At 39.0% G+C, this 26,623-nt stretch overlaps 1 protein-coding gene across 3 annotated transcripts in view; it reads left to right on the forward strand.

The window, feature by feature from the left end:
• Positions 1–26,623, forward strand: part of chchd6a (coiled-coil-helix-coiled-coil-helix domain containing 6a) — a 105,560-nt gene that overhangs the window by 16,832 nt on the left and 62,105 nt on the right. For 2 of the 3 annotated variants that reach the window (XM_055013212.1, XM_055013211.1), the window contains exons 5-6: positions 12,336–12,359; positions 16,728–16,811. In XM_055013212.1, coding sequence (XP_054869187.1) covers positions 12,336–12,359; positions 16,728–16,811 — 108 coding nt within the window. The remainder of the gene's footprint in view (positions 1–12,335; positions 12,360–16,727; positions 16,812–26,623) is intronic. The other variant, XM_055013213.1, reaches the window with a different exon arrangement.

The raw sequence follows: 26,623 nt of genomic DNA on the forward strand, positions 1-26,623 counted from the left end.
TGTTGCTGAATTAAAACAATTTTGCAAAGAAGAGTGGACCAAAACATCTCCACAGAGATGTGAAAGACTCATTGACAGTTATAGAAAGCGCTTGATTTCAGTTGTTGCTGCTGAGGGTGGTCCAACCAGTTATTAGGTTTAAGGGGCAATTATTTTTTCACACAGGGCCAGGTAGCATTGAATAGTTTTTTTTCTTAATAAATAAAATCATTTAACAGCTGCATTTTGTGTTTACTTGGGTTATCTTGGTCTGATATTTTAATGATCTTAAGCATTAAAGTAAGGAAAATATGCAAAAAATATGAATTTCAGAAGGGGGCAAATACTTTTTCATGGCACTGTATGTCTTAAGCAAAATTTCCCCCATGAAATTGGTTAGCAGAGGTGGTAAAATTACAAACAGGGATGAAACAAATACAGCAATGCACACTTCAAACTAACTTCAGCTCTGTGCAGTAACATTGATTCTGACTGACTGGGCTGTTTGTTTTCTACTTCTCCCAACTTTCTCTTTCTCCTTGATATTGCAACATGCTGTTCCAATTACTACAACGTGAATAAACAAAGTGATTACATCTCATCTTGTTGCTGGTGTAGTTGGAAAATAATTTCAACAATTTCCTCACTCATTAAATATGTGGCCATTGATCATTTTCCTTTGATCAGAACAAATATTACATCTCTAGGGAGACTGGAGAATCTGTAGGAAATCTTTTTCCTCTGTTCATATAATATTGAGTATCTCCTGATGCAGAGTTTTAAATTTCTATAATTTTCTTTAAAATTGCAGTTGCATAGTGCGCACTCCAAGTACATTAAAGTTGTTAAAATCAATCCATTGTGTAAACTTGACAACCAAATAGCTCTGCATCAAGAAAAAAAAAAATCCCTGCATGCAAGCCAATCCTCAAAAAAAATTTATTTTATTTTACAAAACAATGGGAAGTAACTTACCACAGCAACATTGGTTTTCATTTCTTTAACAAAATAACCAAGCAAAGTAAATTATGTCTTTACAAAAAACTCTTATCACAGTTCCATTTATTGATGCCTTTTAGCAGTTAACACTCACAATGAGTATAACAATCACAATTTCACTTTGAAGTGGTGCAAAAGATCGTACAAATCCTTGTATACTAAAAATGAACAAGGGACATTTCAGTTTCACCTTAAAGTGGGCAAGCCAACAGCAGCTGACAAAAGATAAGTGGTCAGGAACCTTGCTGTAAAGTATAGGTGCTACCCAAAAAGTGGAATTTTGATTTGAATTGTGTTCAAATGGAGGCAAATTATGGCACTTTAGGGTTTCCATACAGAAGTTCCAAAAGACAGAAAAAAAACCCTTTTCTTTACCAGAGCGATGGGCTGCTCATTCAGCACTATTAATTTCAATTACTCTTTGTAATCTTTTTAGTTTTGTCACTGTTGTAAGGAAATTTCTCTGCTTTTTAAAGCCTCCTTCAGCATGTGTTGCTTCAGAGCAGCTGTTGCCTGAGTTACCTGAGTGAACTCACTGTCTTCTGTTGAGTATTTACTTTTTAGGTTACGTTTTAGACTGGGCTTTTTGGAGGTTTTGAAGAGCCAGAAACTGAAACAGAGTGTTTCAGACAGAGGGTGAGGAGAGGTGCTGCAGCAAAGTATAACACTAAAAAAAAATGCACTTTTTCTTATTCTTATTCATTAAAACATGTCAACTTGACCCCACAGTTACAATAATAAACCTGTAAATGCGCATGTTATGGGTTCTTTAATATTGAACAGAGAGAATGTTTAAATAAAATCGAAGCAGTGAGAGAGAATAGTGAGGCATTTAGCAGCTGAAGAGACACACATTTCACTCATGGGTTAGTTTATACCACAGTGAAGATCATAATCACACTGGAGGAGAGCCAATATAGGACTTGTGTTTTCCAGGTGGCCAGAAATATGAGTCCAAATTAGTGATTGCCTTTAAATGCTGCATGTAGATAAGAAACTGTTAACTTCTAACAAGTTTGCTTTATCAAAAAAAAGGGAATGATGTGAATCAGTTCTTGCACATGTGAAAATGTGTTATGGGACTGTACACAGTCTGCGTTTGTTTAGATAGCTATTGCTTTAAAGTAATAGACATTGAAGGACTATTGAAAGCACTAGCACGGGATATTCATCTTAACTCAGGAATACTTCCCTTTATGATATTACTGTATAAACCACCATCCAGCAAAGACCATAGGGCCAAATGTTAGTTCCTGGTGTTTGATGCCAGATACGCTTCTGCAGAGCAAGATAGCGCTGGGATCCCTCTTTTCTGTCTGTCTGTTTGTCAGGCAGCCCTGATGGAATGAGCCAGATGTTGGTTCTGATTGGACAAACCTGCCTCTCTTGTTTATACCCAAAACCATGTAATCAGTCGGAGATTCTCTGCTGATGGAGCGACAGTGTTGTCTCTCTCTTACACACTCAGGAAACTCATTCAGACTTTGGTTATGGGTGTGAGTGAAACAGCTGTGTTTATGCACACACTTAAACACACACACACACACACACACGAGTGAAACAGACTGAGGCAGATGGGACATGCTTCATTATAGCAGTACATATGAGCTGGTGAATTGCTTGATGTTTTATCATGTACTCGTCTGACTGCTTATTTAGTCAGACATATGGTAACGCGCTGCTATTATGCCATTTAGATGAGCGAAAAAAAAGGTTAAATGAGTTGCTTAGCGCACAAGTTTTGTCTTGAATTTCAATGCTTTTACAACCTTCAGGCAATCTAAACATCATTACTGTATAAATACAGAATACAATTAACTAGCATGGGTATATGTACAGTGTTAAAGGATTAATAACAGGCACGCACACTTCCACATACTGTATGTACTGTGGAAAAGCTTTAGATAGTAAAAGTAATGAGAATACTTTAAAAAAATTGTAATTTCGTGGGGTTCATACCATCTGTTGCAGGACTTCTGGTTCTTCTTGTCGCTGAGGATAATTCATAAACATTATATACAGAGTCGATCAGTTGCCTCCTCAATGCCATTGCATGTTGTGTAAGAATTTAAACATCTGAGTGCCAAAATCCTTTGCAAAGTTATGGAGAAACCTGCACACAGGTGTCACTGACCTTGTCTCTGTATTTGGAAAGAAATAGTAAGGAAATAAAATAGAACTAAGAAGAGAAAATGGAAGGAACTAAGAATGAATTGGAAAACAGGAGATGTAATGTAACAGAGGTGTGAATAGGAAAGGAAAGGCCAGAAAAGACATAGAAGAAGGAAAGGGAATACAAGGGAAATGAGGAGATGGCAGTGAGGGAAATGGCGTGAAAGAGGTGAGTGATGGACTGGACTGAAGAGGAGGAGGAGGAGGAGCGGGTGGTGGAGGAGGCTGAGGTACAGATAAGCCTGCAGTTGTATCAGTAATTGTAATCTGCAGGAACTGACATGGTTCTGCATGTAAAGCTATTAGGGTGACTGTGTGCTCAAAGCTAGCTTTCCCCAACTGCAGTGTCAGATAGTGAGGTAAGATGAGCCGAATAAGAAGGCAGATAGATGAGAAAGTTGAATTAGTTCTCCAAAAATGTTCAAATTAAAGAAACTAGAAAAGCACTCAGAGAGCGCGGTACGCCGCCAAAGCTGCTCAGTCGTTGTATCATTTTTGATGGCTGAAATCTTCAAAAATTCATAGATCTAGACTATAAGCTACATCACTGCCAAAATCTAGACAATTGTCAGAAGCTTTACCATGAATGAGATGGATGCGTATTAATGTCTCTATGGTGTCGGTGCAATGTCCTGGTATCATGACTGCATAGGTTTGAGTCTCAAATTAAATGATTTTTAAATTTGATCTGCTTGCCTGCATATTGGCATTTACATATTCTTGGGAACTTCGCCAAATATCAACATTTAAGTTAGCGTATAAAGATGTTCAGTTTTTTTTAACCCTTTTTTGAAATAATTATTCAATTTGTCGAATTAAAATGTCACTATTTTACTAGAAAAGCACTCAGGGAGTGCAGTACTCCGCCAAGGCTGCTGAGTCGTTGTATGATTTCCAACGGATGAAATCTTTAAATATTTCCCGTTCTACAGTGGTCAATTTGTGGTAGGATCACAATCATGTGATCGTCATATCCCTTGCATTCCCTTTCCTTCTTCTGTCTCCATAAATGTGGTACCAACTGGGTTATCTGAGATGTTATGTTGTCAAAAAAGTATAATAAAACTAAAAATAACATCTCAGATAATCCTGTTGGTACCACATTTGCAGACACGTGAAATAAAGTCTCTGTTGTCCCGTCAAAATAAACTTCTTTCATTGCTGATTGCTTGACTTCACTGAACTACATTAGATCACATCTCATGACTGTAGACAGTACGGTGTAGCAAAGGCAGAGATTATAGATAAAGATAAAAGAAGCAGCAGTCAAAGTAAAAGCAGTATTCCTATGGATGGAGGAGAGTAGGAGGAGAAAAGCCAGCGGCCTATTTTGTCCCACTCCTTCTTCTGTGTAGTTGCAAGGCTGTAATTATCAGTCAGATTATTATTGAGTGCTAATTTATTGCCTCGCTGGGAGCTATGTGTTAAATAAACGCAACGGAGTAAATAAAGAGAGGGGGAGAAAGAGGGAACGGGAGAACAGACTGCTGCTGCTATCAGATAGCAACACAGCACACACACTGCCCACAGGGGAAGACTGAAATGCGTCAAAGTATATTTATACGTGTCTGCCCCAGACATACTTGCAAGCCCAAACACTAGTGTTCTGTGCCCATGTGGTGCGTTGATGATCCATTGGACTGTTAACACTGGTGCGCTGAGGCTCTCATCATGTGTTCCTTCTACACTGGATCAGGGACTTGGCCCTCCATAGCTGATATCACTGTGGCATCTACCCGGCAGACACGCTGACTAACAGCTCAACCAGTCACCATCTGTTGTCCCTACAGCTTAACCTCAAAACCTGCGGAATAGTATGACTGCTGTATAGCAGAGATGTTGCACTGTAAAAACATTTGTGCTTCTTTTTAAGTAAATTTGAACAGTAGGTGGATTGGGTGTTTGATATTCCATCCATCCATTATCTATACACCGCTTAATCCTCTGTAGGGCCATGGGGACACTGGAGTCTATCCCAGGAGACTTAAGGTGAAGGCAGGGGACACCCTTAACAGGTCACCAGTCTATCACAGGGCTACACATTGAGACAAACAATCACACTCACATTCACACCTATGGACAATTTAGACTCACCAATTAACCTCAGCATGTTTTTGGACTGTGGGAGGAAGCCGAAGTACCCAGAGAAAATCCATGCATGCACAGGGAGAACATGCAAACTCCATGCAGGAAGATCTCAGGAAGGCCAGGACGCGAACCAGGGATCTTCTAGCTGCAAGGCGAAAGTGCTACCCACTACGCCCACTGTGCAGCCCAAAAAAAACTTAGACTAGTATCTGAAATTATTCTATGTAATTTTGGCAGTAAATCCTTATGTGATGCTGTGCTGGGGATGTGGTTTTCACATACACAACTGTATCGGTTTGGCAATTTCAACTTTGCTGCTTAAAATCATCAAAATGCTGCAACTTGCGATAACTTAGGAGAGATGTCGGGAGACACAGGTTTAATTGAAACATTAAGTGAACTAACTTGACTTTTGCACAATACAGTAAAATATATGTAAATAAACACACTTTTTTAAATTTGATATGTTTTGGTAATAATATGCAGTAATAATTTCTGTTTTCTACTTTTTTATAATTGTTCTTAAATGTGCTCACACTCCGTTAATTTCCAGACTCCTGACAACGTAGTTTTTGCTTGAAGTGCTTAATTGCACCATACCAATGGAAAGTGCTGAAACAAGTTTGCTAGAATTTAGTTATGCTGTCAGATGTTTCCACAGCAGATCTCTTGCCCTTGTGCAACTCATTACTCCAAGGAATGCAATGGAGTAATGATGGGCATTGGTTTGTCTGTCTGTTCTCAACATTACTCAAAAACGGATTTGGATGAAATTTTCACAAAAGGTCAGAAATGACACAAGGACCAAGTGATTAGATTTTGACAGTGATGTGGCTTATAGTCTGGATCCATGGATTTGTTAAAAATTTCTGTATCATTGCAGGATAGCGACACGGCGTCACTGTAATTACGACGACAACAAGTGAATGCTACGTCAGCTGTCTGCTGACGATCACATGATTGCAATCCTACTACAGATCGACCGTTGAGGGACTTATCTGTCGGAAATGATAGAAGGAACAGTTGATTAAATTGTGGGGGTGTTTCAGAATCCCATCAATTCCCGCCACCTCTAACATATTTAGGTCATGTGGTTCGGTATCCATACATAATGTACATATGCACAACACACGCCTGTCCTCAGCGCAAAGTCATTTTGTTTGTGGGTACATTTATATTAAATGGCCACATTTTATAGTGCCGTGATTTCTGATCATTAATAACTAATAAACAAATGCTGCATATCTAAAAAAGAAATGCTGCATTTCTGACAATGCCATATGGGGGATTGAACAGCCTTGGTGGAGTACTGCGCTCTCTGAGTGCTTTTCTATTTCTTACTGTGATTTTTTAAAAATTCAGTTCAGTTCAATTAACCATCTTCCTTTGTTATTTTTTGTTTCATATGTGTTATCTGTTACACCTGTCTTGTGTTTTCCCTCATCATTTTCAGCTCAACTTCTCCTTACTGACTCCGCTCTGATTTTTCTGTATCGCACATTTACACATTTTTTTCCTCTTTCTGTAGCTTCTGAGTAGATGCTTCACACCTCTAGCTGTGTACTGAATTGATTGTTATGCAGAACGTGCCTGGAGAGGGAAGAATATATGATAATACGCTTCTTAGTTAATCTCCTGTTTAGCTTATGGCTAATAGCTGCTGTATTCAATTATGCACCTTGTTAATAACTGAAGTTATTTTTTTCCCACTTGTTTACATTTCTTATGCATTTGGTCTTCCACTTGTCTCTAACATTTTCTGTCCTTTTCTTTTTCTTAACTGTGTGAGATTTATCATTGTTATTGTTTTAATTTTTTAGGACATTTTTAGAACAGTTTTAAACAGTGGTTGAGAAAAAACCATTATGACAGCCTTTATGACAAGAGATTAAGTCTCTCCTTCAACTGCAGCAGATGATTAAATAGTGCAAAGTACAGATGAAGTTAGTTATTCTTTATATATTCTTATATTCTTCTTATATAGTTTGGCCATATTATGAACATAATGGTGCTTTTAAAGCTACATTTATAAATTTATTTTCTGCACATAATATCTGTTTTAGCCCAAGTTCAAAGTAAAATGAAACACCTTTCTTAGTGATGATGGTGCCTATTTTTTATGTTGATCTAAAAGCACGGTGCCTAATATCCTTTTAATTTTATACTACTTTGCGACTGAGCATCTGAGAAAATTGAATTCCTTTTGTTGTTGAATAAACTGATTGACACCATATTGGAGTAAAAAAAACAACCTGCTATTTTATACAAAATGAATAAATGCACAGCCCTAGCACTCATTGTAAGGTTGAGCTGGTTTGAATTCACTTGGTAGGCGGTAGTGATGAGAATACCTTGGTGTGCTGGTGAGCTTTTGTCTTTGTAGCTTTGGTAGTGACAAAAACTAACCAACACTAATGTGACTGTTGTGGCTGAAATATGGGGCAAGTGCTTAATAGTTACATTAACTTGCTTTTCTGTATGTGTGTCTCTGAAATTACTGTATTGAGTGTACGCTCTGCATTACACTATCTGATGGGATATTGAACATGAGGACTCTATTGCTACTGATTGTAGAGAATTTAATGCTTGCTGAGTTTCATTTATTCTTTAATCATATAGTATATGTTTAGAGATTTGAAATATTACTGTTCCAGTTATTCGACTTAAGTAACACTGAGAGGTTTGGCTTCTTTTGGTAAATGACACCAGACACAACAAACAAAATAAATATAGCATTAATATGGCACCATTATTGCATCTGCTACATAAAGATGTGGTGTAATAATAGTTTGATTTGCAGAGAATAAAGCCACAGCCCCTCTGTGTAAGCTGTAGTCCAAGCTTCTATGTTTTGACAGCTGGTCAGGCTGTGCCTACATGTTAGTGCATATGAGTCTCTCCCATTGAAATTGTTGGCCCTTGTTGCGCTTATAAAGAGACTGAGAATAAACCCAACACAGCAGTGGAAAAGCGAAAGTCCAGTCCGAACTGCTGATGACAGTTTCGCTCTGGTCTTTGCATGTTTCTCCACTGGTCCGTCTGTATGCTAGATGGCGTTGCATTGTGTGTAATCTCCACTGTGCCATCACAAAGGTAGATTGAAACAAATAGAGGAAACAAGAAAAGCACTCAGAGAGTGCAGTACTCTACCATGGCAGCTCAGTTGTGGTATGATTTCCAACAGATAAGTCCCAATAAGTCCGCAGCGGTCAATGTGTAGTAGGATCGCAATCGTGTGATCATCAGCAGGCAGCTGACGTAGTGTTCACTTGTTGTCATAGTTACAGTGCCGCTGTGCCGCTGTCTTGCAATGACACAGAAATCTTTAAGAAATCTGTGGATCCAGATTATAAGCCTCATCACTGCCAAAATCTAGTCAATTGGTCCTTGTGTCATTTCTAACCTTCCCTGAAAATTTCATCCAAATCTGTTACTCTGTTTTTGAGTAATGTTGCGAACAGACAGATGAACAAATGTACGCTGATCGTCACATAACGCCGCCGATTTCCTTGGCAGGGTAATAAAGGGGACTGTCCAGTGCTAAAGTCAGTTTTCACACCATCAAAGGCAGGAAGACAGAATGACAGACAAACTCTCAGTCACACATTACTATTGGCAAAAAATACTGAGTAAATGAACGACAGACATGGACGGACAACGTCAGGTATCTCGGTTGGAAAGCAGACTAAAAAAACGTGAGCACACAACCTTGGTATGTGTGTCTTGGTGTGTGTGTGTGCGCGGTGTGGTGTGTTGTGTGTAAAGTCACGCCTGGCTGCCTGTTATCTACCATAGACTCACAGGTCCCTGGAGGGACACCAGAGGAGTCATCTGATTCACTGCAGTTTCTTCGCTGACTGCAAATTAAAACGTGACCAACAATGAAAGGAAGGAGTTTTTTTAGAAAAATTTTTTAAAATTTAAATTAAATCCATCCTGTTTCTGCTTAATGCCCCCAAACAGATACTTGTCTGACATATAAAATTAATGCATGAGCAATTTCAGTCTTTCTTTTCACCTGCATTAACATGCGCCAGCTGCAGCTTCTCACCCAACAGTGGAAGTAACTCTCACATCAGAAACCCTCTCTCTCTTTGTCTCTTCTCAGTTAAGGTCTGTTTATGAAACACAGACGATCGGCTCTGATTTGATTTGGCGTTCAGCAGCCCTGATAATTATGATGAATCTTCCTCCCTCTCTATGTGTGTGCACATGTGCGTGTAGACTCTCTTCACCTCAGTTACTCAACGCTGCTGCTGCTACTTTTCGATGCCACTGTGCTCTCAGTCAGACCTGTGGCACTAGAGCTGTAGGAATATTGATTGACATTAATTTGCTTGGAGCACCAGATGTGTAAGATTTACTACATTAGGGTACTTTATATAGTGACAGCTTGTCAGTCTTGAAGATACTTTGCAGTTATTATATTTTTCTACATATTGACTTTTCCGTTGTGGCATCTGGTGTCAAAATATGCTATATGAACTATGTGTGCTCCACTAGTGTCTGTAGGAAGGTACATGATGCATGTGTAATGTCAATACGAGTTTTGCACAGTATAGGTCTAAGGATACATCTCCTGATGTGACAGTGCTTAAAAGCTGCTTTTTGATTTGATTTCACTTTATTGCTATTCTTTTTTTACTGAAATTTGACTTGAGTCGAAAGTTGTACACACAGCATTTAATCAATCATCAAAACAAATACTACAAACAGACATCAGATATTACAGATACGGAGCTGCAATGCGATCATTTACTTACTTTCATAATCAGTACTTAGTCTACATGGGTACACTGAGGTCTTTTTTAGAACCCAAACTACTTTAAGGAGTTTGACAGACTGAGGACCAACAAAGTTCTTTTCAGTCAAAATAGTGGCAAAAACTGACGATCTTCAAAAGCAACATAAGTTAAGTCTTTGGCTGCACAGGATCAGTGATCAAAGGTTGGCGCAGCTGGAAGATCCCCGGTTCACGTCCTGGCCTGGGATCTTTCTGCACGAAGTTTGCGTGTTCTTCCTCTGCATGTGTGGGTTTTCTCTGAGTACTCTGGCTTCCTCCCACAGTCCAAAAATACTGTGCGTGATTGTTTGTCTCTATGTGTAGTAGGGCTGCCACAAACGACGCGTCGACTAATCGCCTGAGCACGATACTTCATCAAAAGCGGAAGTGAGCGCGCAATGCAACAGAAATCACCGTCCGAGTGGAGCGCGGAACACGCATGGACATCCGCGCTGTATCGTGCATATATAGTTTATGCATATATTATATACGCACAATACAGCATGGACATCCGTGTTTACGATACAGCGCGGACATCCGCGCCGCATCGTGCATATACTATATATGCACGATACAGCGCGGATGTCCATGCGTGTTCCGCGCTCCGCTCGGACGGTGATTTCTGTTGCATTGCGCGCTCACTTCCGCTTTTGATGACGTATCGTGCTCAGGCGATTCGTCGACGCGTCGTTTGTGGCAGCCCTAATGTGTAGCTGTGATAGACTGGTGACCTGTAGAGAGTGTCTCCTGCCTTCACCCTAAGTCAGCTGGGATAGACTCCAGCCCCCCGTGACCCTATTGAGGATTAGGCGGTGTATAAATATCGGATGGATGGAAGTTAAGTCTTGTTCATACAGACCAAATGCCATTTTGTTTTATAAGATGCAACTGCTAGATTTTAATAGATTATTCTGAATTATGTGCTTCATAGAGTTCAGCAGCAGTAGGAATGTTGAAGATTAACAGTTAATTTATTCATGGCCAGTAATAATTTAGTGGTAATTGAAATTGGTGGCGCCCTGTGTCGGTGGTCATTTGGATAACCTGCAGTTCCATATTGACAACAGACAGCATTGTGGGGGTTTAGCTAGCAATGGGCCACCATGACAAGGACTTTTGTGGTGGTTAAAGAACAGAGCTCATATTATAGAAGAGTTGTAATTCTCTAAGTATCTCTGTTCCCATTAATGCAACCAAGTCACTTTTACAGTTAAGATACTGTGTCTGTGATTAAATATGCTTGATCAGCAAATTAAAAAAAATATACACTGCATTTCATATTTAATGATTAGTTGATTATTAATTTCATAATGAGGCTGACTTAGAATTAAGAAGATTCAGGTTTTGTGGGTGGTAACACGGTGATTTTATCAATCTGAAGTTTGGGATCTTTGGTCTCAGGTGAGGCTGACGTGAATAATGTCCAGTTATAAAAACATTTTGCTTACTTGAGTTTGGTGAATAATTAGGGTGCAGAGGGAACTTTCCAAGCTTCCAACATGGCAATTGAACTTTTTATGAGGGTGGGGTTAGTATATGTATATATACATACACACACACACACACACACACACACACACACACACACACACACACACACACATATATACATATATATATATATATATATATATATATATATATATATATATATATACACATATATATATATATATATACACATATATATATATATATAGTAGTTATATTGTAATTGTTTTTATGACGTGTGCTGCTGACCTCTTGGCCAGGTCACCCTTGTGAAAGAGATCTTGGTCTCAGTGGGTTTCATCTGGTTAAAAATGTTTTAAATAAAATAAACTAATTATTTAAATTACATGTCTGCAAGTTTAAATAACTTAAATACCAAATGTGACTGGAAATGTGGATGGCTGCTGTGTGGTTGATGAGATAGTTCTATTTCTTAATTTTGGATTATATAATAATTCTCTAATAGTCCATGTAGGGATGCCTCTTTAATCATCCTCTGAGCTAGGACATTTCTAATCCAAGTAAATTATGTCACAACTTTATCTTAATTTTATAAATCTAGGATTCTGTGTGAAATACAATAGCAGCACATGTAGGACTTTAATCTGATTATTTTCATTAATAGCAGGAATTTTGTATTTAATTTCACTTACGGTAATACTATTTTGACATGCACACCCCAAACACTATGTTGTGATCGAGCTGTATCTCCTAACCGTGTGTGCTTTGCTCTTTCTCCTACATCTTTCTTTCTTAATCCCACTTTATACTGCTCTCTACCTCCCTGCTCTTTATCTTTCTTTCTATTCCCTGACATCTCTAGTCTGCAGATGAGATAGAAATGATGGTAAGATCCATTACAATTCCTGCTCTTTTGTCCTTCCCATCTATTCTGGTGATCTCAAACTCTCACTTTGTTTCCTATTTTACTTTTACACAAGCTGAGGGTTGCTTTAAAAACAGATGAAACTCCTATTAGTGTGCTGATTGGAGTCATTCTTAATGAAAAGGATGAAATTAAGTATTTTTAAATTGCTGTTTCAGAGGGGTGTTTGGTTTGACTGAACTGAAAGCAAATTGGACCCTTCCCTGCTTTTTTGTTTATCTTCTTAATTTTTCCCCAGTCCCATCTCTCTTTCTCTCTCTTTTTTTTTTACCATCATGCATGCCTGTCGCCACATTTTCAGCAATTTGCCGACAGTGATATATTTTACAAAAATCTGATTTCTTAATTTATTGAATTATATGTTGTCCTAAAGTAAACAGACATACAAATTGTAGCTAATGGGTCAGTTTTTACAGTTTTACTTGTAATTCTCTATGATTACTCTTAGTCTTTTTGTATATTGTACTCATCTTTTTTCATTTCTCTCTCTCCTCTGTAGCTCCATCACGTTTTTTTTTCATCTGTCACTCCGTCAGTGTGGAGCATATTTGCATGTATATGCATGTTTTTCTGTCAGCATGCTTTAATGTGTGCATGTTTTTGTGAACAGGTGTGTGTGCCTGCCAACTTCAGTGCTTCAAAAATACTTGATAATAACATATGATGTGAGGCGAAATGGTTTTTCTAGGCTGGCCCTAATATAGTTGGAATGGATGACTGGGAATAGATGGGTAGACGAGTGGGTGAATAGCAGGTTTACTTTGAAGGCTGTGGCTTTGTGTATGTGGAATTTCGATTTTTTTTCTATTACTCTCAGAGGTGCCTCATAACTAGAATTCATGCAGAACCTTCCAGAGATAGAGGTTTCAGAGTGTGTGCAAGCTGGTGTGTGCATGTTCTTTTATCACTCATGTTAGGGGGATAAACAAAATGTTTTGTGGGGACTTGACTTTTGGGGTCAAATACATCCTAAATGATTTAATTTTAGGCAAAAGATGTATGGTTTACTAAATCTTGGTTATGATATATAACAAATGTGTCAGCAGAATGTCCTCTGAAAACATGAGTATGTATTTGGATGTCTTTGGGCCTCCAACTAGTATGTACTAGTGTTGTCATGATATAGAAATTTTCACTTGGAAATTTTATGTACATACCTTTTCATTACTTACTAGAATTTGAGGAACTCTTCACATGCTCACGCCTTACCACCTTCACGTCACACTGCCACTTATTAAAGGACAAATCCCTGCAGAGATACACAACCGTTCAAAAGTTTGGAGTCACTTAGAAATGTCCTTCTTTTTCAAAGAGCAGTTTTTTTCAATGAAGATAACATAAAATTAATCAGAAATACACTCTAGACATTGTTAATGTGGTAAATGACTATTCTAGCTGGAAACGGTTGATTACTCTGCCAAGGAACACGGTGGAGTTACAGTATGTGACGATTGGCATATATCTGTCTGTGCGCCACATTTCTCCAAAATGGTCCAATGGATTTGGATGAAATTTTTAGTGAAGGTCAGAAATGACACAAGGACCAAGTGATTAGATTTTGGCAATGATGCGGCTTATAGTCTGGATCCATGGATTTGTTAAAGATTTCTATATCATTGCGAGATAGGGGCACGACATCACTGTAACTATTACTACTAGTGAATGCAACGTCAGTTGCCTGCTGATGATCACATGATTGTCATCCTACTACAAATCGACCTGTGGACTTATCGGTACTTATCCGTCACAAATCATACAACGACTGAGCAGCCGTGGCGGAGTACTGCTCTGAGTGCTTTTCTTGTTTTTAATGGAATATCTACATAGAGGTACAGAGGCCCATTTCCAGCAACCATCACTTCTGTGTTCTAGTGCTACACTGTGTTAGCTAATCGTGTTGAAATACTAATTGATGATTAGAAAACCCTTATACAATTATTTTAGCACATGAATTAAAGTGTGAGTTTTCATGGAAAACATGAACTTGCCTGGATGACCCCAAACTTTTGAACGGTAATTTAAGTGCAGCAGTACTGTGGCGCACATTTTAATCACTCACTTTCACTCTTTCTGCAGGAATTCATCTCATCTTTACAACTGATGTTGTTGATCTGCATACTGTGAACACCTGACTTAGCAGCTTGCAGACTATTCTAAAGTTAACATTAGTGTGAAAGTTGCATTTGCATGGAGAGATGTTTAATTACTGTGTCAAACTCTGATGGTAAAAAACGTTCATCTGTTCCAAAAGGATCATACGTGCTATATTTGAGGGCATAATATTCTTACATTATCTTTCACATTTGCTAACCTGTCGCTCTTTAAATTCTTTGTATAAGTCGTTTTGTTCGTCAGCGAGATGATTAGCTAGGTTTGATGCGTTGACTCCCTCGGTCTGCAATGGTTTAAAACATGTTTTGCAGAGAAGCTTTGTGGTGTCCATGGGCTTTCCCTTCCTATTGTCTTCAAAAGCAAAATGATTCCATGTCTTGCTTTGAGCGCCTGTATTATCCACAAACTGTGGACGGTCGGCATCAGCACTTCGATTTGCAGCCATGTCTTTAGGCTCTGAAAGCTGCTGAAGAGAAAAAAAATTGGTTTGCACGTTCACTATTCCTGCAAGGAGTGGAAGCAGAGCGCTGCAAACACTCATGCCTAACTGTCGCATGTCAACGTTAATCATCTGAAAATTCTTTTCTTCTTAGCAAAAACAGCGCTGATTAATGATACTGGTACTAATGGTAATGATAATGGCACTAATAAAATATTCAAAAAAACATATGAATATTGTTTTTTATGGCAAGGTATTGCAATAATTTTTTATACACTAGTATGTACATGAATAATTGTCTGCTCTTGAAAAATCCTTAACCGGGATGCATTAATATATTTTGGCCTTAAAATCCCTCAACACTTTTCAGATGGATGAAAATGTTGCATTTGCAGCACTGGCCTATTAAAGCAACGCAAGAGAAGTAGCACTCTATTCTTCAGAGACATGCTCTACTGTATGATTTCCATCTTTGCGAGAAGGATTCTTATTGCAGTATGTTAATGAGCCCACGCACATCTCTAAGCTTTGACTCGAAGACCAAGGAGAGCTGACTGTCATGAATTCTCCTCCTGACCTCATCCCCACTAACCTTTATGGACCACTTGGAGACTGCAGACGCCAAACATTCCTGATGTGACATGAAGGTCTTTAGGATATTGCCCCCTAATGCAGAGATAACATGGGTTGTCAAGTTTCAACCAGTCCATATAGTTTCAATGGTGGTGGCATTAAAGAAAAAGGATGACTGATCAAATACTTGGATATTCTTAACTGTCATTGTTTAGATATTTCCCTTTTCACTCATGCAAAATAGAGGCATCTTCATTAATGGTGTAAGATTTTTGGACTCCAGTGTATGTGCATGTATGCATTTGTCCCCTACTGCATGTCATGTTAATATCAAAGTTATAGGTGAAGCAATTATGTGTAATATGTGAAATACCATGATTGAGTTGCAATACGAGAGGTGCCACTTCAGGGTTATACACTGTTACAGCTTTTATGAACATGAAACTCTGTTGAATGATTAGGGCAAAAGATGAAAAACTGTGCCAGAAAATCTCTGCTTCTTATAAATCGTCAAAGGTTACAATTTCGAGGGAAAGGAAAACATTATGTTGACAAAATTGATAACATAAATTGCAGGTTAAATTAATTCAAATTTTGATTATGGGTCAATTTTTGTGTTAATTTGGCAACCATGGCACTATTTATTTCCTCAAATTTAATGATAGTCTGGCTTATACTCTAGTTGGAAAGAGAACCAAGGTCCTGTGTGAACATTATGAGCCATCTGCCATGCCAAAGTGACACATAAAACATGGCTTCTAAAAAAATTAAGGTCAACCAACGACAAATGGTTATTCTAGCATAATTCCATAACATATCATCTTTCTAACATAAACCTCATAATCTGTGAAAATCTCATATTTCTGTATTAAATTACATTGGAAATAACTAAATCTTTTAAGTATCAACAGAGGAAAGGAACACTTTTTAATTTACTGTCCCCTCTCACTACTTTATTCTGCTCTCCTCTACTGTTAATAATTGTACAACCACTCAAATTTGGTGGAAACCGCTGCCTCCAACAGAATATTATCATTAAAATGTAAATGAATCAAATGGCTTCTTATTTTACCAAAAACAGAAACAAAACTACAAATGCCCAAAGTAGTTATTCACAAATTTCTGACCTTATAGCAAGAAATCAGTGCTTAGCACAGATTGTGATCCATTGCTCTTCTTGTGCTTCTGTGTATGTCCTTGTGCAGGCTCAGCAGCTACAGAAGAAAGACTCACAGCTGAAAGCAATGGATGCCTTCTACAAGGAGCAGCTGGCACAGCTGGAGAAGAGGGTATAGCATCTACACAAGGCTACACACTCACACATACACAGAGACCTGGAAAGACTTCACTGCAGGCTTTCACAGGCTTTCAAAGACTCTGGAGTTGCAGTATTGACAACCAAGCTATAGATGCACAGAAACACTGTGTTCAGACTTGGGCAGACTTAACTTTGCAATGCAGATATAAAAGCATTACCAAACAAACACACACGCTCAAGTGCAATCACATAAATGCAGGCACAGATACGCTTTCAATTTTCCATGCATACATGCGTACACATTAATTCCCCACATGATTTGTGCATATTCACTCCAATGCAACACTGTAGTAGAGAGTGAGTTGACATAAGTGGTCTGCATTATAGCTTTCATTAGAGAAATGTTGTAACATGAATGACATGAGCAATCTGAGCCTCATACAACACAACGGAAAATGACAGTGACTGTCCCATTAGCATGATGGCAGACTAGCAGAGCTTCCTTCTCCTTCCGTTTCCTTTATTCATGTATCTTTTTACTATGTTTGTGTTCAGTGTCAATGCAGTTGGTACCGTACATAACTGTAGGAAATTCCATTATGCTAAATGAGTCAATCTTATATATGCTTCAATATACAAATATGCCTAAAGTCAATTTTAACTAGCTTACACAGCAGAATACAACTACAAGTACAGTGTGCACACAAATCTGTAGAAAAAGCACGCACTTGGTGTATCCAAAAATGTGATTCAAAAGGGAACACAGATTTTAGCCAGCCATCTCCAGAGAGCCCTTAAAAGCCTTTTCATTCCCTTACATCTTTCTGTTTGACATTTTCCAGGCAGAAAAGGTGTAGTTTCAAGTTAGGTCTCAGCCTCACCAGGCACCACACAAGAAGGACCTTTACATGGGCTCTCTGGGGGTAGCACTCCTCTATTTCTTAGCTAGAGAAGACCTTTACAGAGCATTATGCGTAAAATCAAAGTATTATGTTTTGCTTACCATAGATAATTCAAGCCTGTTTTGCACAGTGAGTGGTGGGAGTAGATGAGCCACATGGGGCAACTGTAACAGTGGAGTGTCATCATTTCCAGTTGTATCCCCTTTTAGCAGAGGATGGACCCCATAGTCAGTCAGTCAGCTAGCTTTTTATTTCTTCACTCTGCTCTCATGATATACACAGCCTGTCCAAAAAAGAGTCACCACTTGGATTTGACTAAGCAAATAGGTAATAGCCTTCCATTGGATAATTACTGCAGTGATGAATATGTTTCATCAGGCAACTTTTTTAACCCCAGCTGATGCAGTGAGAAGCTTCTCATTCCTTAACCAACCATGTCAGAAGACCTATCCTGTGGTCGTGGAAAATATGTAATGCATCAAGCAAAGAAAACAGCTAAGGAGATTTCTGAAACTACTAAGATCAGGTTGAGAACCGTCCAATGCATTATTAAAACCTGGATGGACAGTGGTGGACCATCATATTCGAGGAACAAATGTGGTTGGAACAAACTCTTAGATGATCATAGGAAGTCAACAGTAAAACTCATGGCTGTGATTAATAGTGAAAGTAAGAGCATTTTCACACGCACAATGCGACGGGAACTCAAGGGATTGGGACTAAACAGCTGTTTAGCTCTAAGAAAACCACTGATCAGCGAGGTTGATCAGAAAACAAAAGGCTTCAGTTTGCTAGGTAGCATAAAGATTGGACTCTGGAGCAGTAAAAGGTCATGTGGTCTGATGAGTCCAGATTTACCCTGTTCCAAAGTGATGGATGCATCAGGGTAAGATGAGAAGCAGATGAAGTGATGCACTCATCATGCCTAGTGCCTATAAGCTTGTGGGGGTTAGTGTTATGATCTGGGGTTGGTCAGGTTCAGCAACGCTATGTTCCCCAAAGAATGAGGTCAGCTGACTACCTGAATATACTGAATGACCAGGTCTTTCCATCAATGGAATTTTTCTTCCCTGAAGATGCCAGGATTCATGGGGCTCATGTTGTGAATGAGTGGTTCAGCTAGCATGAGACATCATTTTCACACATGAATTGACATCCACAGACTTCAGTCCCATTGAGAATCTTTGGGATGTTCTGGAGAAGACTTTGTGCAGCGGTCCGACTCTCCCATCATCAATATAAGATCTTAGTAGACAATTAATGCAACTCTGGACAGGAATAAATGCTGTGACATTGCAGAAGCTTATCGAAATGATGCCACAGCAAATGTGTGTAGAGCTAAATGCGGTCCAATGAAATATTAGAGTGTGTGACTTTTTATGGACAGGCAGTGTATTTAGTCAGTCTTTTGTTTGTTAATAATTGCTATTTGAAAATTGAAAGACAGAAAATCTCACACATTCGTGATAAATTTTCAATAGTTCGCCCACCCGGTTAAAAGACTTGCCAGACTGCTTGTGTGCATGTGAGTAAAGGGTATGTTTAGTGTCTGTCATAATCTATAATAAATGGATAGAGTCACTGACTCAACTAGAGCAGAAGACTTTTTTTCTGTTTAGTTAAATCTAAAGTTTGGGATTTTTGAAACTAAACATGTCCAATCCTGTCCTGCTAGCCTCTCTGCTGAAGCCAAGCAGGGAGACAAGAAAGAGGTCTTTATTTCTTTCTTTTTCCTTTTTCTTTTTGCAAAATTCCATCGCTGTCAAGTTTAAATAACAGGCGGGCAAACACAAGCAGGCTTAAATCACCAAAGCATCAAATCTGTATAATAATTACCATTTAGTCAGTCTAAATAAACATTTATTACCTTGATGAATAGTTTCTACACATATTTGAAACACACACACACACACACACACACACACACACACACACACACACACACACACACACAGAGGTCTTGGTGTCAGATGCCTGGCTATTTGTGTTAGTCTCATTACTAACAGGTTGGGTTTGCAGAGGGAGTAGAAGACTGACAGGCTGGCATACGGGTGGCACAAGCTGTGTTTACCGTTGAGCTTAAGATGTTTGTAGACAGACCTATGTGTAGGAATGTGTGTGTGCAACAGACAAAGATAGAGAGATATGATTTGCTTGCATACTGTATATTCAGGTGCACGTGTACAGTATATGCAAATTTATGTGTCTATCTGCAGGCTCAATGTGTTTGCAGTCTGAAATGCCCTATTCTGTTTGACTGCTCAAAATGCTCTCAGTGCTTCAGTGTTAGTTTTCAGCGGAACTAAACCATGATGAGTCAAGCCAAACTTAGCTAAGCCTATGGTAATGTTTTCTCACTCTTTAGATTAACGTAGACTACCAGTCAAAAGTTTGGACACACCTTCTCATTTAGTGGTTTTTCTTTATTTTCATGTCTATTTACATTGTAGATTCTCACTGATGCATCAGAACTATTAATGAACACACATAGAATTTTGTAGTATACAAAATTGGGAAATAAGTCAAAACGTGTTTTGTATTTTAGATTCTTTAAAATAGCCACTCTTTGCTTTGATTACTGCTTTGCACACTCTTGGCATTCTCTCCATGAGCTTCATGAGGTAGTCACCTGAAATGGTTTTCCAACAGTTTCCAGAGATGCTTGTTGGCCGTTTTGCCTTCACTCTGTGGTCCATCTCATCCCAAACCATCTGGATTGGATTTAGGTCAGGTGACTGTGGAGGCTAGGTCATCTGATGCAGCACTCCATCACTCTCCTTCTTGATCAAATAGCCCTTATACAGCCTGGAGGTGTGTTTGGGGTCATTGTCCTGTTGAAAAATAAATAATGGTCCAACTAAACACAAACTAGATGGGATGGCATGTCACTGCAGGATGCTGTGGAAGCCATGCTGGTACAGTGTGTCTTCAGTTTTGAATAAATCCCAAACAGTGTCACCAGCAAAGTACCCCCACACCATCACACCTCCTCCTCCATGCTTCATGGTGGGAACCATGCATGTAGAGACCATCCATTCACCAAGTCAGGGCGGGTAGAGCCAAAGATCTCAAATTTGGACTCATCAGACCAAAGCACAGATTTCCACTGGTCTAATGTCCATTCCTTGTTTTTCTTGGCCCAAACAAATCTCCTCTGCTTGTTGCTTTTCCTTAATAGTGGTGTCTTAGCAGCTATTTGACCATAAAGGCCTGATTGGTGCAGTCTCCTCTGAACAATTGATGTAGAGATGTGTCTGCTACTAGAACTCTGTGTGGCATTTATTTGGGCTCTAATCTGAGTTGCTGTTATCTTGTGATTTCTTAGGCTGGTGACTCTGATGAACTTATCCTCAGCAGCAGAGGTAACTCTTGGTCTTCCTTTCCTGGGGCGGTCCTCATGTGAGCCAGTTTTGTCACTTGATGGTTTTTGCGACTGCACTTGGGGATAAAGTTTTTGCAATTTTCCGGACAGACTGACCTTCAGTTCTTAAAGTAATGATGGACTGTAGTTTGTCTTTACTTAGCTGATTGGTTCTTGCCATATTATGGATTCTAACAGTTGTCAAATAGGACTGTCAGCTGTGTACCAATCTGACTTCTGCACAACACGACTGATGGTCCCAACCCCATTAAGAAGGCAAGAAATTCCACAAATTAGCCTTGACAAGGCACACCTGTGAAGTGAAAACTATTTCAGGCGACTACCTCATGAAGCTCATTGAGAGAAGGCCAAGGGATTGCAAAGCAGTAATCAAAGCAAAAGGTGGCGACTCTCAGGAATCTAAAATATAAAACATGTTTTTGCTTATTTCACAGTTTTGTTTTTACTCCATAATTCCATATGTGTTCATTAATAGTTTTGATGCCTTCAATGAGAATCTACAATGTAAATAGAGATGAAAATACCATTAAATGAGAAGGTGTGTCCAAACTTTTGACTGGTAGTGCATGTCCTGTGTTTGGATGTGCTGAAACAGCCTGTTATGAACATTTGGCAGTATATGCACCGGGAAAAGGTTTGTAATTTCTTTTTCAATCCCTTAAAGCAACTTTAATTGCAAAATCTAAACTTTATTTCTATTTCTACTTACTGAGTGTTTCTTTTGATTTTGAAGTTGTGAAACATGAATTATGACATGTAGCTGATATTAATACATTTTTCCAAATATCCATCCCACTGTTGTGACAGTGTGCAGTGCCACTTGTTGGATAATCTATCAGATCCAAGCACATCTGTCTGCGTTTTTTTTTTTTTTTTTGCAAAATGTCAGCGGCATACAAAAAAACATGTATTGTGTAGACACCTTTTAATATCAGCGTAATTCTTCCTTTTTCTTTTTTCGTCATCTTTCTCTCACAGGTGGTCTTGCGGTCTCTCACTCTTTCACACGCACTCCTGTCATAGTATAGTTTGAAGCTGGTGGAAATAGAGCATACAGAAGGAGATAATAATCCTCGTCCAAGTCTGACAGGTTGCTTGACAGGCTGTCAGCAGGGGCTTCTATGTAGTGCACCAGAAATATCAGCACACTGAAGAACACGCACACACACACACACACACACACACACACACACACACACACACACACACACACACACACACACACTATTGTGTTTCCATCACTTCAGAGGACAAGACTGACTCAGATTCATTTACCAGAGACTAAACCTTACCCTGACTGTAAGCTACACCTAACCTCACGCTAACATTAAACCATGTCGTCATAATTACTCTTCCAAGGAATGTGGCGGAGTTATGTGATGATCGCCGTTGGTTTGTCTGTCTGTCTGTCTGTTAGCAACATTACTCAAAAACAGACGAATGGATTTAGATCAAATTTTCAGAATAAAACACTGCATCTGATAGAAGTTGTTACTTCTTTTATATTTGGAGAAGCAAACATTTGATCCATTTTGAAACTGTGTTTGCAAATGACGTACCTGAACAACACAGGGAGCAAAATAAGCTTGTTCTTTTGATCAACAAATATATGAATAGGTGTTTTATCATTTTGTGGAAAAAGTAAATGCACACTCACTTTGCATAATTGTGCACTAGTCTATGACATTGGCTGGCTGAGACATTCTGATCCATCCTCCACAAAACATTCCTTCAAATTTAAGATGTTTGAGGGTTGTCTTGCATATACTGCTGCTTCTTAAGGATTTTTCTCTGACAGGTCAAAGTTGTGCAATCTCGGCACCAACAGTTGTAAAAGTTACGCGTTTCTTGCCAACTTTTGCATTAAGTAATCTGCTCTTCAGTTGTTTTTGTTGATCTGTTTTTCACTCCGCCAAGGAATGTGGGAGAGTTATGGGACGATCAGCATTGGTTGGTCTGTCTGTCTGTCTGTCTGCCTGTCTCTCTGTCTGTCTGTCTGTTAGCAACATTACTCAAAAATGGACTGATGGATTTGGATGAAATTTTCAGGGAAAGTCAGAAATGACACAAGGATCAAGTGATAAGATTTTGGCAGTGATGTGGCTTATAGTCCGGATCCACAGGCTTGTTAAGATTTCCGTGTCATTGCAAGATCATCACTGTAACTATGACAGCAAGTGAACACTACGTCAGCTGCCTGCTGACGATCACATGATTGCGATCCTACTACAAATCAAACACTGCGAACTTATTGGGACTTATCTGTTGAAAATGATACAAGAAATAATTGATTAAATTGTGAGGGTGTTTCTGAGTCCCATCAATACCCGCCACCCACTACATAATTAGGTCACTCAATTCAGTATCTGTACGTAACATACACATGCATAGCACACACAGTTCTCAGCACGAGGTCATTTTGTTTGTGGGTACATCTATATTAAATGGCCACATTCTCTGTTGCTGTGATTTCTGATCATCTATAACTAATCAACAAATGCTGCATTCTTAAAAAAAATGCTGCATTTCTGACAGTGGGGGATTGAACAGCCTTAGCGGAGTACTGTGCTCTTTCAGTGCTAATCTTGTTTATATTATGGGGACTTTTTGTCCCCAGATTGTACCAAGTACACACACATGAATATTTATTAAAACATACACACCCACATTGGCAAGACCACATGTTGTAGCAATGCTGGTGTTCTGTTTTTTTAGAGCACTGTATTACAAAGTCCACTTTTCTGCTGTATTGCGCTTTCTTATGGAAATGCATACGCTCTGGGCCTTATGTAGACCAAGTCAAAGTTTAATGCTTTCATCCTATGAAAAGCTATCTGCTCAATATGCTGTAGCAAGGGCTTTCGATTTGCTTATTAGTTTAGCTTGTTAACAGTGTTTCCACTGAGGCTGCACCCATCTGGAGATGAAGATATGAGTTTCATAATAAGTTAATGTTACTAAACATTGCAGAGTTGTGCATAACATTCCAGCTGCCTCATTATTTTCCTGGATGAAAGCAGTAATTGTGTACCTTCCTCAAGTGTGGTAAACAAACACGGTGAGATCCAAACAGCAACATTTGATTTCAGTATGCAGTGTCCAGATGAAGGCAGAGTAAGGCTAAATAATATCAAGTCAGTTTAACAGCACTGTAGTTGTTGTAATAAATGTTGTTGAAACATTTGCAGTTCTGTGCTGTATACTGTGCCAGGATTCTACATGTCATATGACCTTTTTCCTTATGTCAAATGTACTTGGCTTTTAATGACAAAAAAATCCTTTCTACTTTTAAGTAAATCACAACATTCACCCTGTTTTGTTGTAAGACCTCAATATGTAAGTGATTTCTTAAATTTGTTGTTGAATTTTGTGAAAAGGATAAAAGTCAAGCCTATGAGTGGGCGTTTATGGTAGATTGACACCTAAGTCTTACTTTTCCTCTCATGAAAAAACAGGACGTCATATTTGAAGTAGACCAGGCAGTGCATTTTAGCCAGGATAAGTGCTATGTGGCCAATTCACATCTAACCTCTAAGCAAGCTAAAGCCTGTCACAGTCTGATGCAGGTAACAAGTGGACACTAACATGCATAAGCTGTCATCTATGTGTGCTGTAGGGCCACAGCTAATATTACCATAGTTGTTAGTTAGAATGATTAGCTGTTCCGTTAGAGACTTCCCTGACCCCCCCAGTGGCTACAGTACAAGACAAGAATGTGAGACGTAGATACAAAAGAACAATGCTTACGTAGATGGGAGTACATACATTTAAGCATATAGAACAAACAACGGGACACAGCGACATATTTCATGAAACTCACATGCATAATGTACACACACATACTGTAGGCACAAACACAGCCTGGGTTCAGCAGTGTGAAACTACAGAAAATTCTTTAGTGTTCAGTGAATGTTGTTGCCACTGTCAGGTCAGAGTTAGATGAAGTGGGAGTGTGTGTGGGTTAAAAGGCTGCTCCTTTTACAGGTGGATCAAAGAGCATATGTGTGCATGTGAAAGAGATTTTTTTTTGCCACCCACCTGTACAACCAATGTGTGTGATATTTGAAAAAATTACACTTTTTGTCTGCTGTGGCAAGTGGGTGTCTATTTTGTTATCATGCAATACGCACACAGTTATGTTGTAGAACAAACTTTTTGTCAGAATATAAAGAACCTTGTCAGTGTTCTACTCTGGCTAATGGTAGCTTGTCTGAGAGGCTTCATATCCTTAGCTTGCAAGTTTGGTTCTTACGGTTCAGAGTTGCCTTTACGAAAATTATTTTTCTTTTCTTTCTTTCTATTTTCTTTTAAATGAATGAACATCAATGTCAATAATCACTAAAATCAAATCTCCGGAATTGCTTTGGAGCTTGCCATGGGCTTCAATGTTCTCAAAGCACCATATTTCAGAAATGTATACTGATAGTTACCGGGTAGTTTAAACTGTGGACAGTAATCAGTAGGCAAGGAACAATCTGTCTGGCTATTGATAACCGATGACTGTGAAGTACAAGTGCAAATTTAGATGCCCATCTTTGAAAACCATTGCTCATTCTTTTGTGAATGCTATACCTATGAGTTTTCTCATCGCTTTTGTTTCTAACGTAGCTGAGCAATTATCCTTTCTATGAAAATATCGACCACACAGTCTATCATCTTTGCCCCAGTATTCAGATGGAAAACACGAGGAAGATAGGGTGATGCCCCAGTAATCCATGGTGCTGTCACGATGCTGGTGCCACCTGTTCTGCTTGAACAATAGAATAGAATAGAATAGAATAGAATAGAATAGAATAGAATAGAATAGAATAGAATAGAATATGCTTTATTGTCATTATACAGTATATAACGAAATTGGAAAGCTTCTCCTTTTCAGTGCAAGAAATCTTAAAAAATAGTGCAAAAACAGTCTATTTACAAATATACATATAAATAAAAGTGTGAATATAAGTAGCAAAGTGAATGAGGTAGTGGTGTATATTGCACATTTCACATTACATTGTTAGCTGGGTGTGAGACATGAGACATGTGAGGGTTCAGGGTGATGATGGCTCTCGGAAAGAAGCTGTTTTTGAGTCTGTTTGTCCTCGCTTTAATGCATCTGTAGCGCCTTCCAGAGGGCAACAGATCAAAAAGCTGAGAACCGGGATGTGAACTGTCTTTGATGATGTTCTGAGCTGTGCTGAGGCACTGGGTGGAGTAAATGTCCATGAGAGAGGGGAGAGGACAGCCAACAATCCTCTGTACTAGATTGACATAGCAGGAAGCAGAGAGTCAGAAAGATCTGTATGATGGGGAATGAGTTCACCTAATGTATGGGTGTAAGAGAAATGGATGAAGCCTCTGAATCTGAACAACGAAGTCATGGCCAAGATTGCACCATAGTGCACTTCTAAGCATTCATTCAGCTCTAGTAGCCATGTTTCATCTGAGTTGCCAGGTGTCAACTCCTCCTATCGGCTATTCCAGCAGGCCTTTGCCAGCCTTGCAGCAACTTACCTCGTAGGAAGTGCCATTGATCATTGGTGAACTGGGAAGCCATCCTGGTAGTTTCAGGTC

Source organism: Amphiprion ocellaris, chromosome 8, assembly GCF_022539595.1.
Source record: "Amphiprion ocellaris isolate individual 3 ecotype Okinawa chromosome 8, ASM2253959v1, whole genome shotgun sequence".
In the NCBI taxonomy this organism is placed as follows: domain Eukaryota; kingdom Metazoa; phylum Chordata; class Actinopteri; family Pomacentridae; genus Amphiprion; species Amphiprion ocellaris.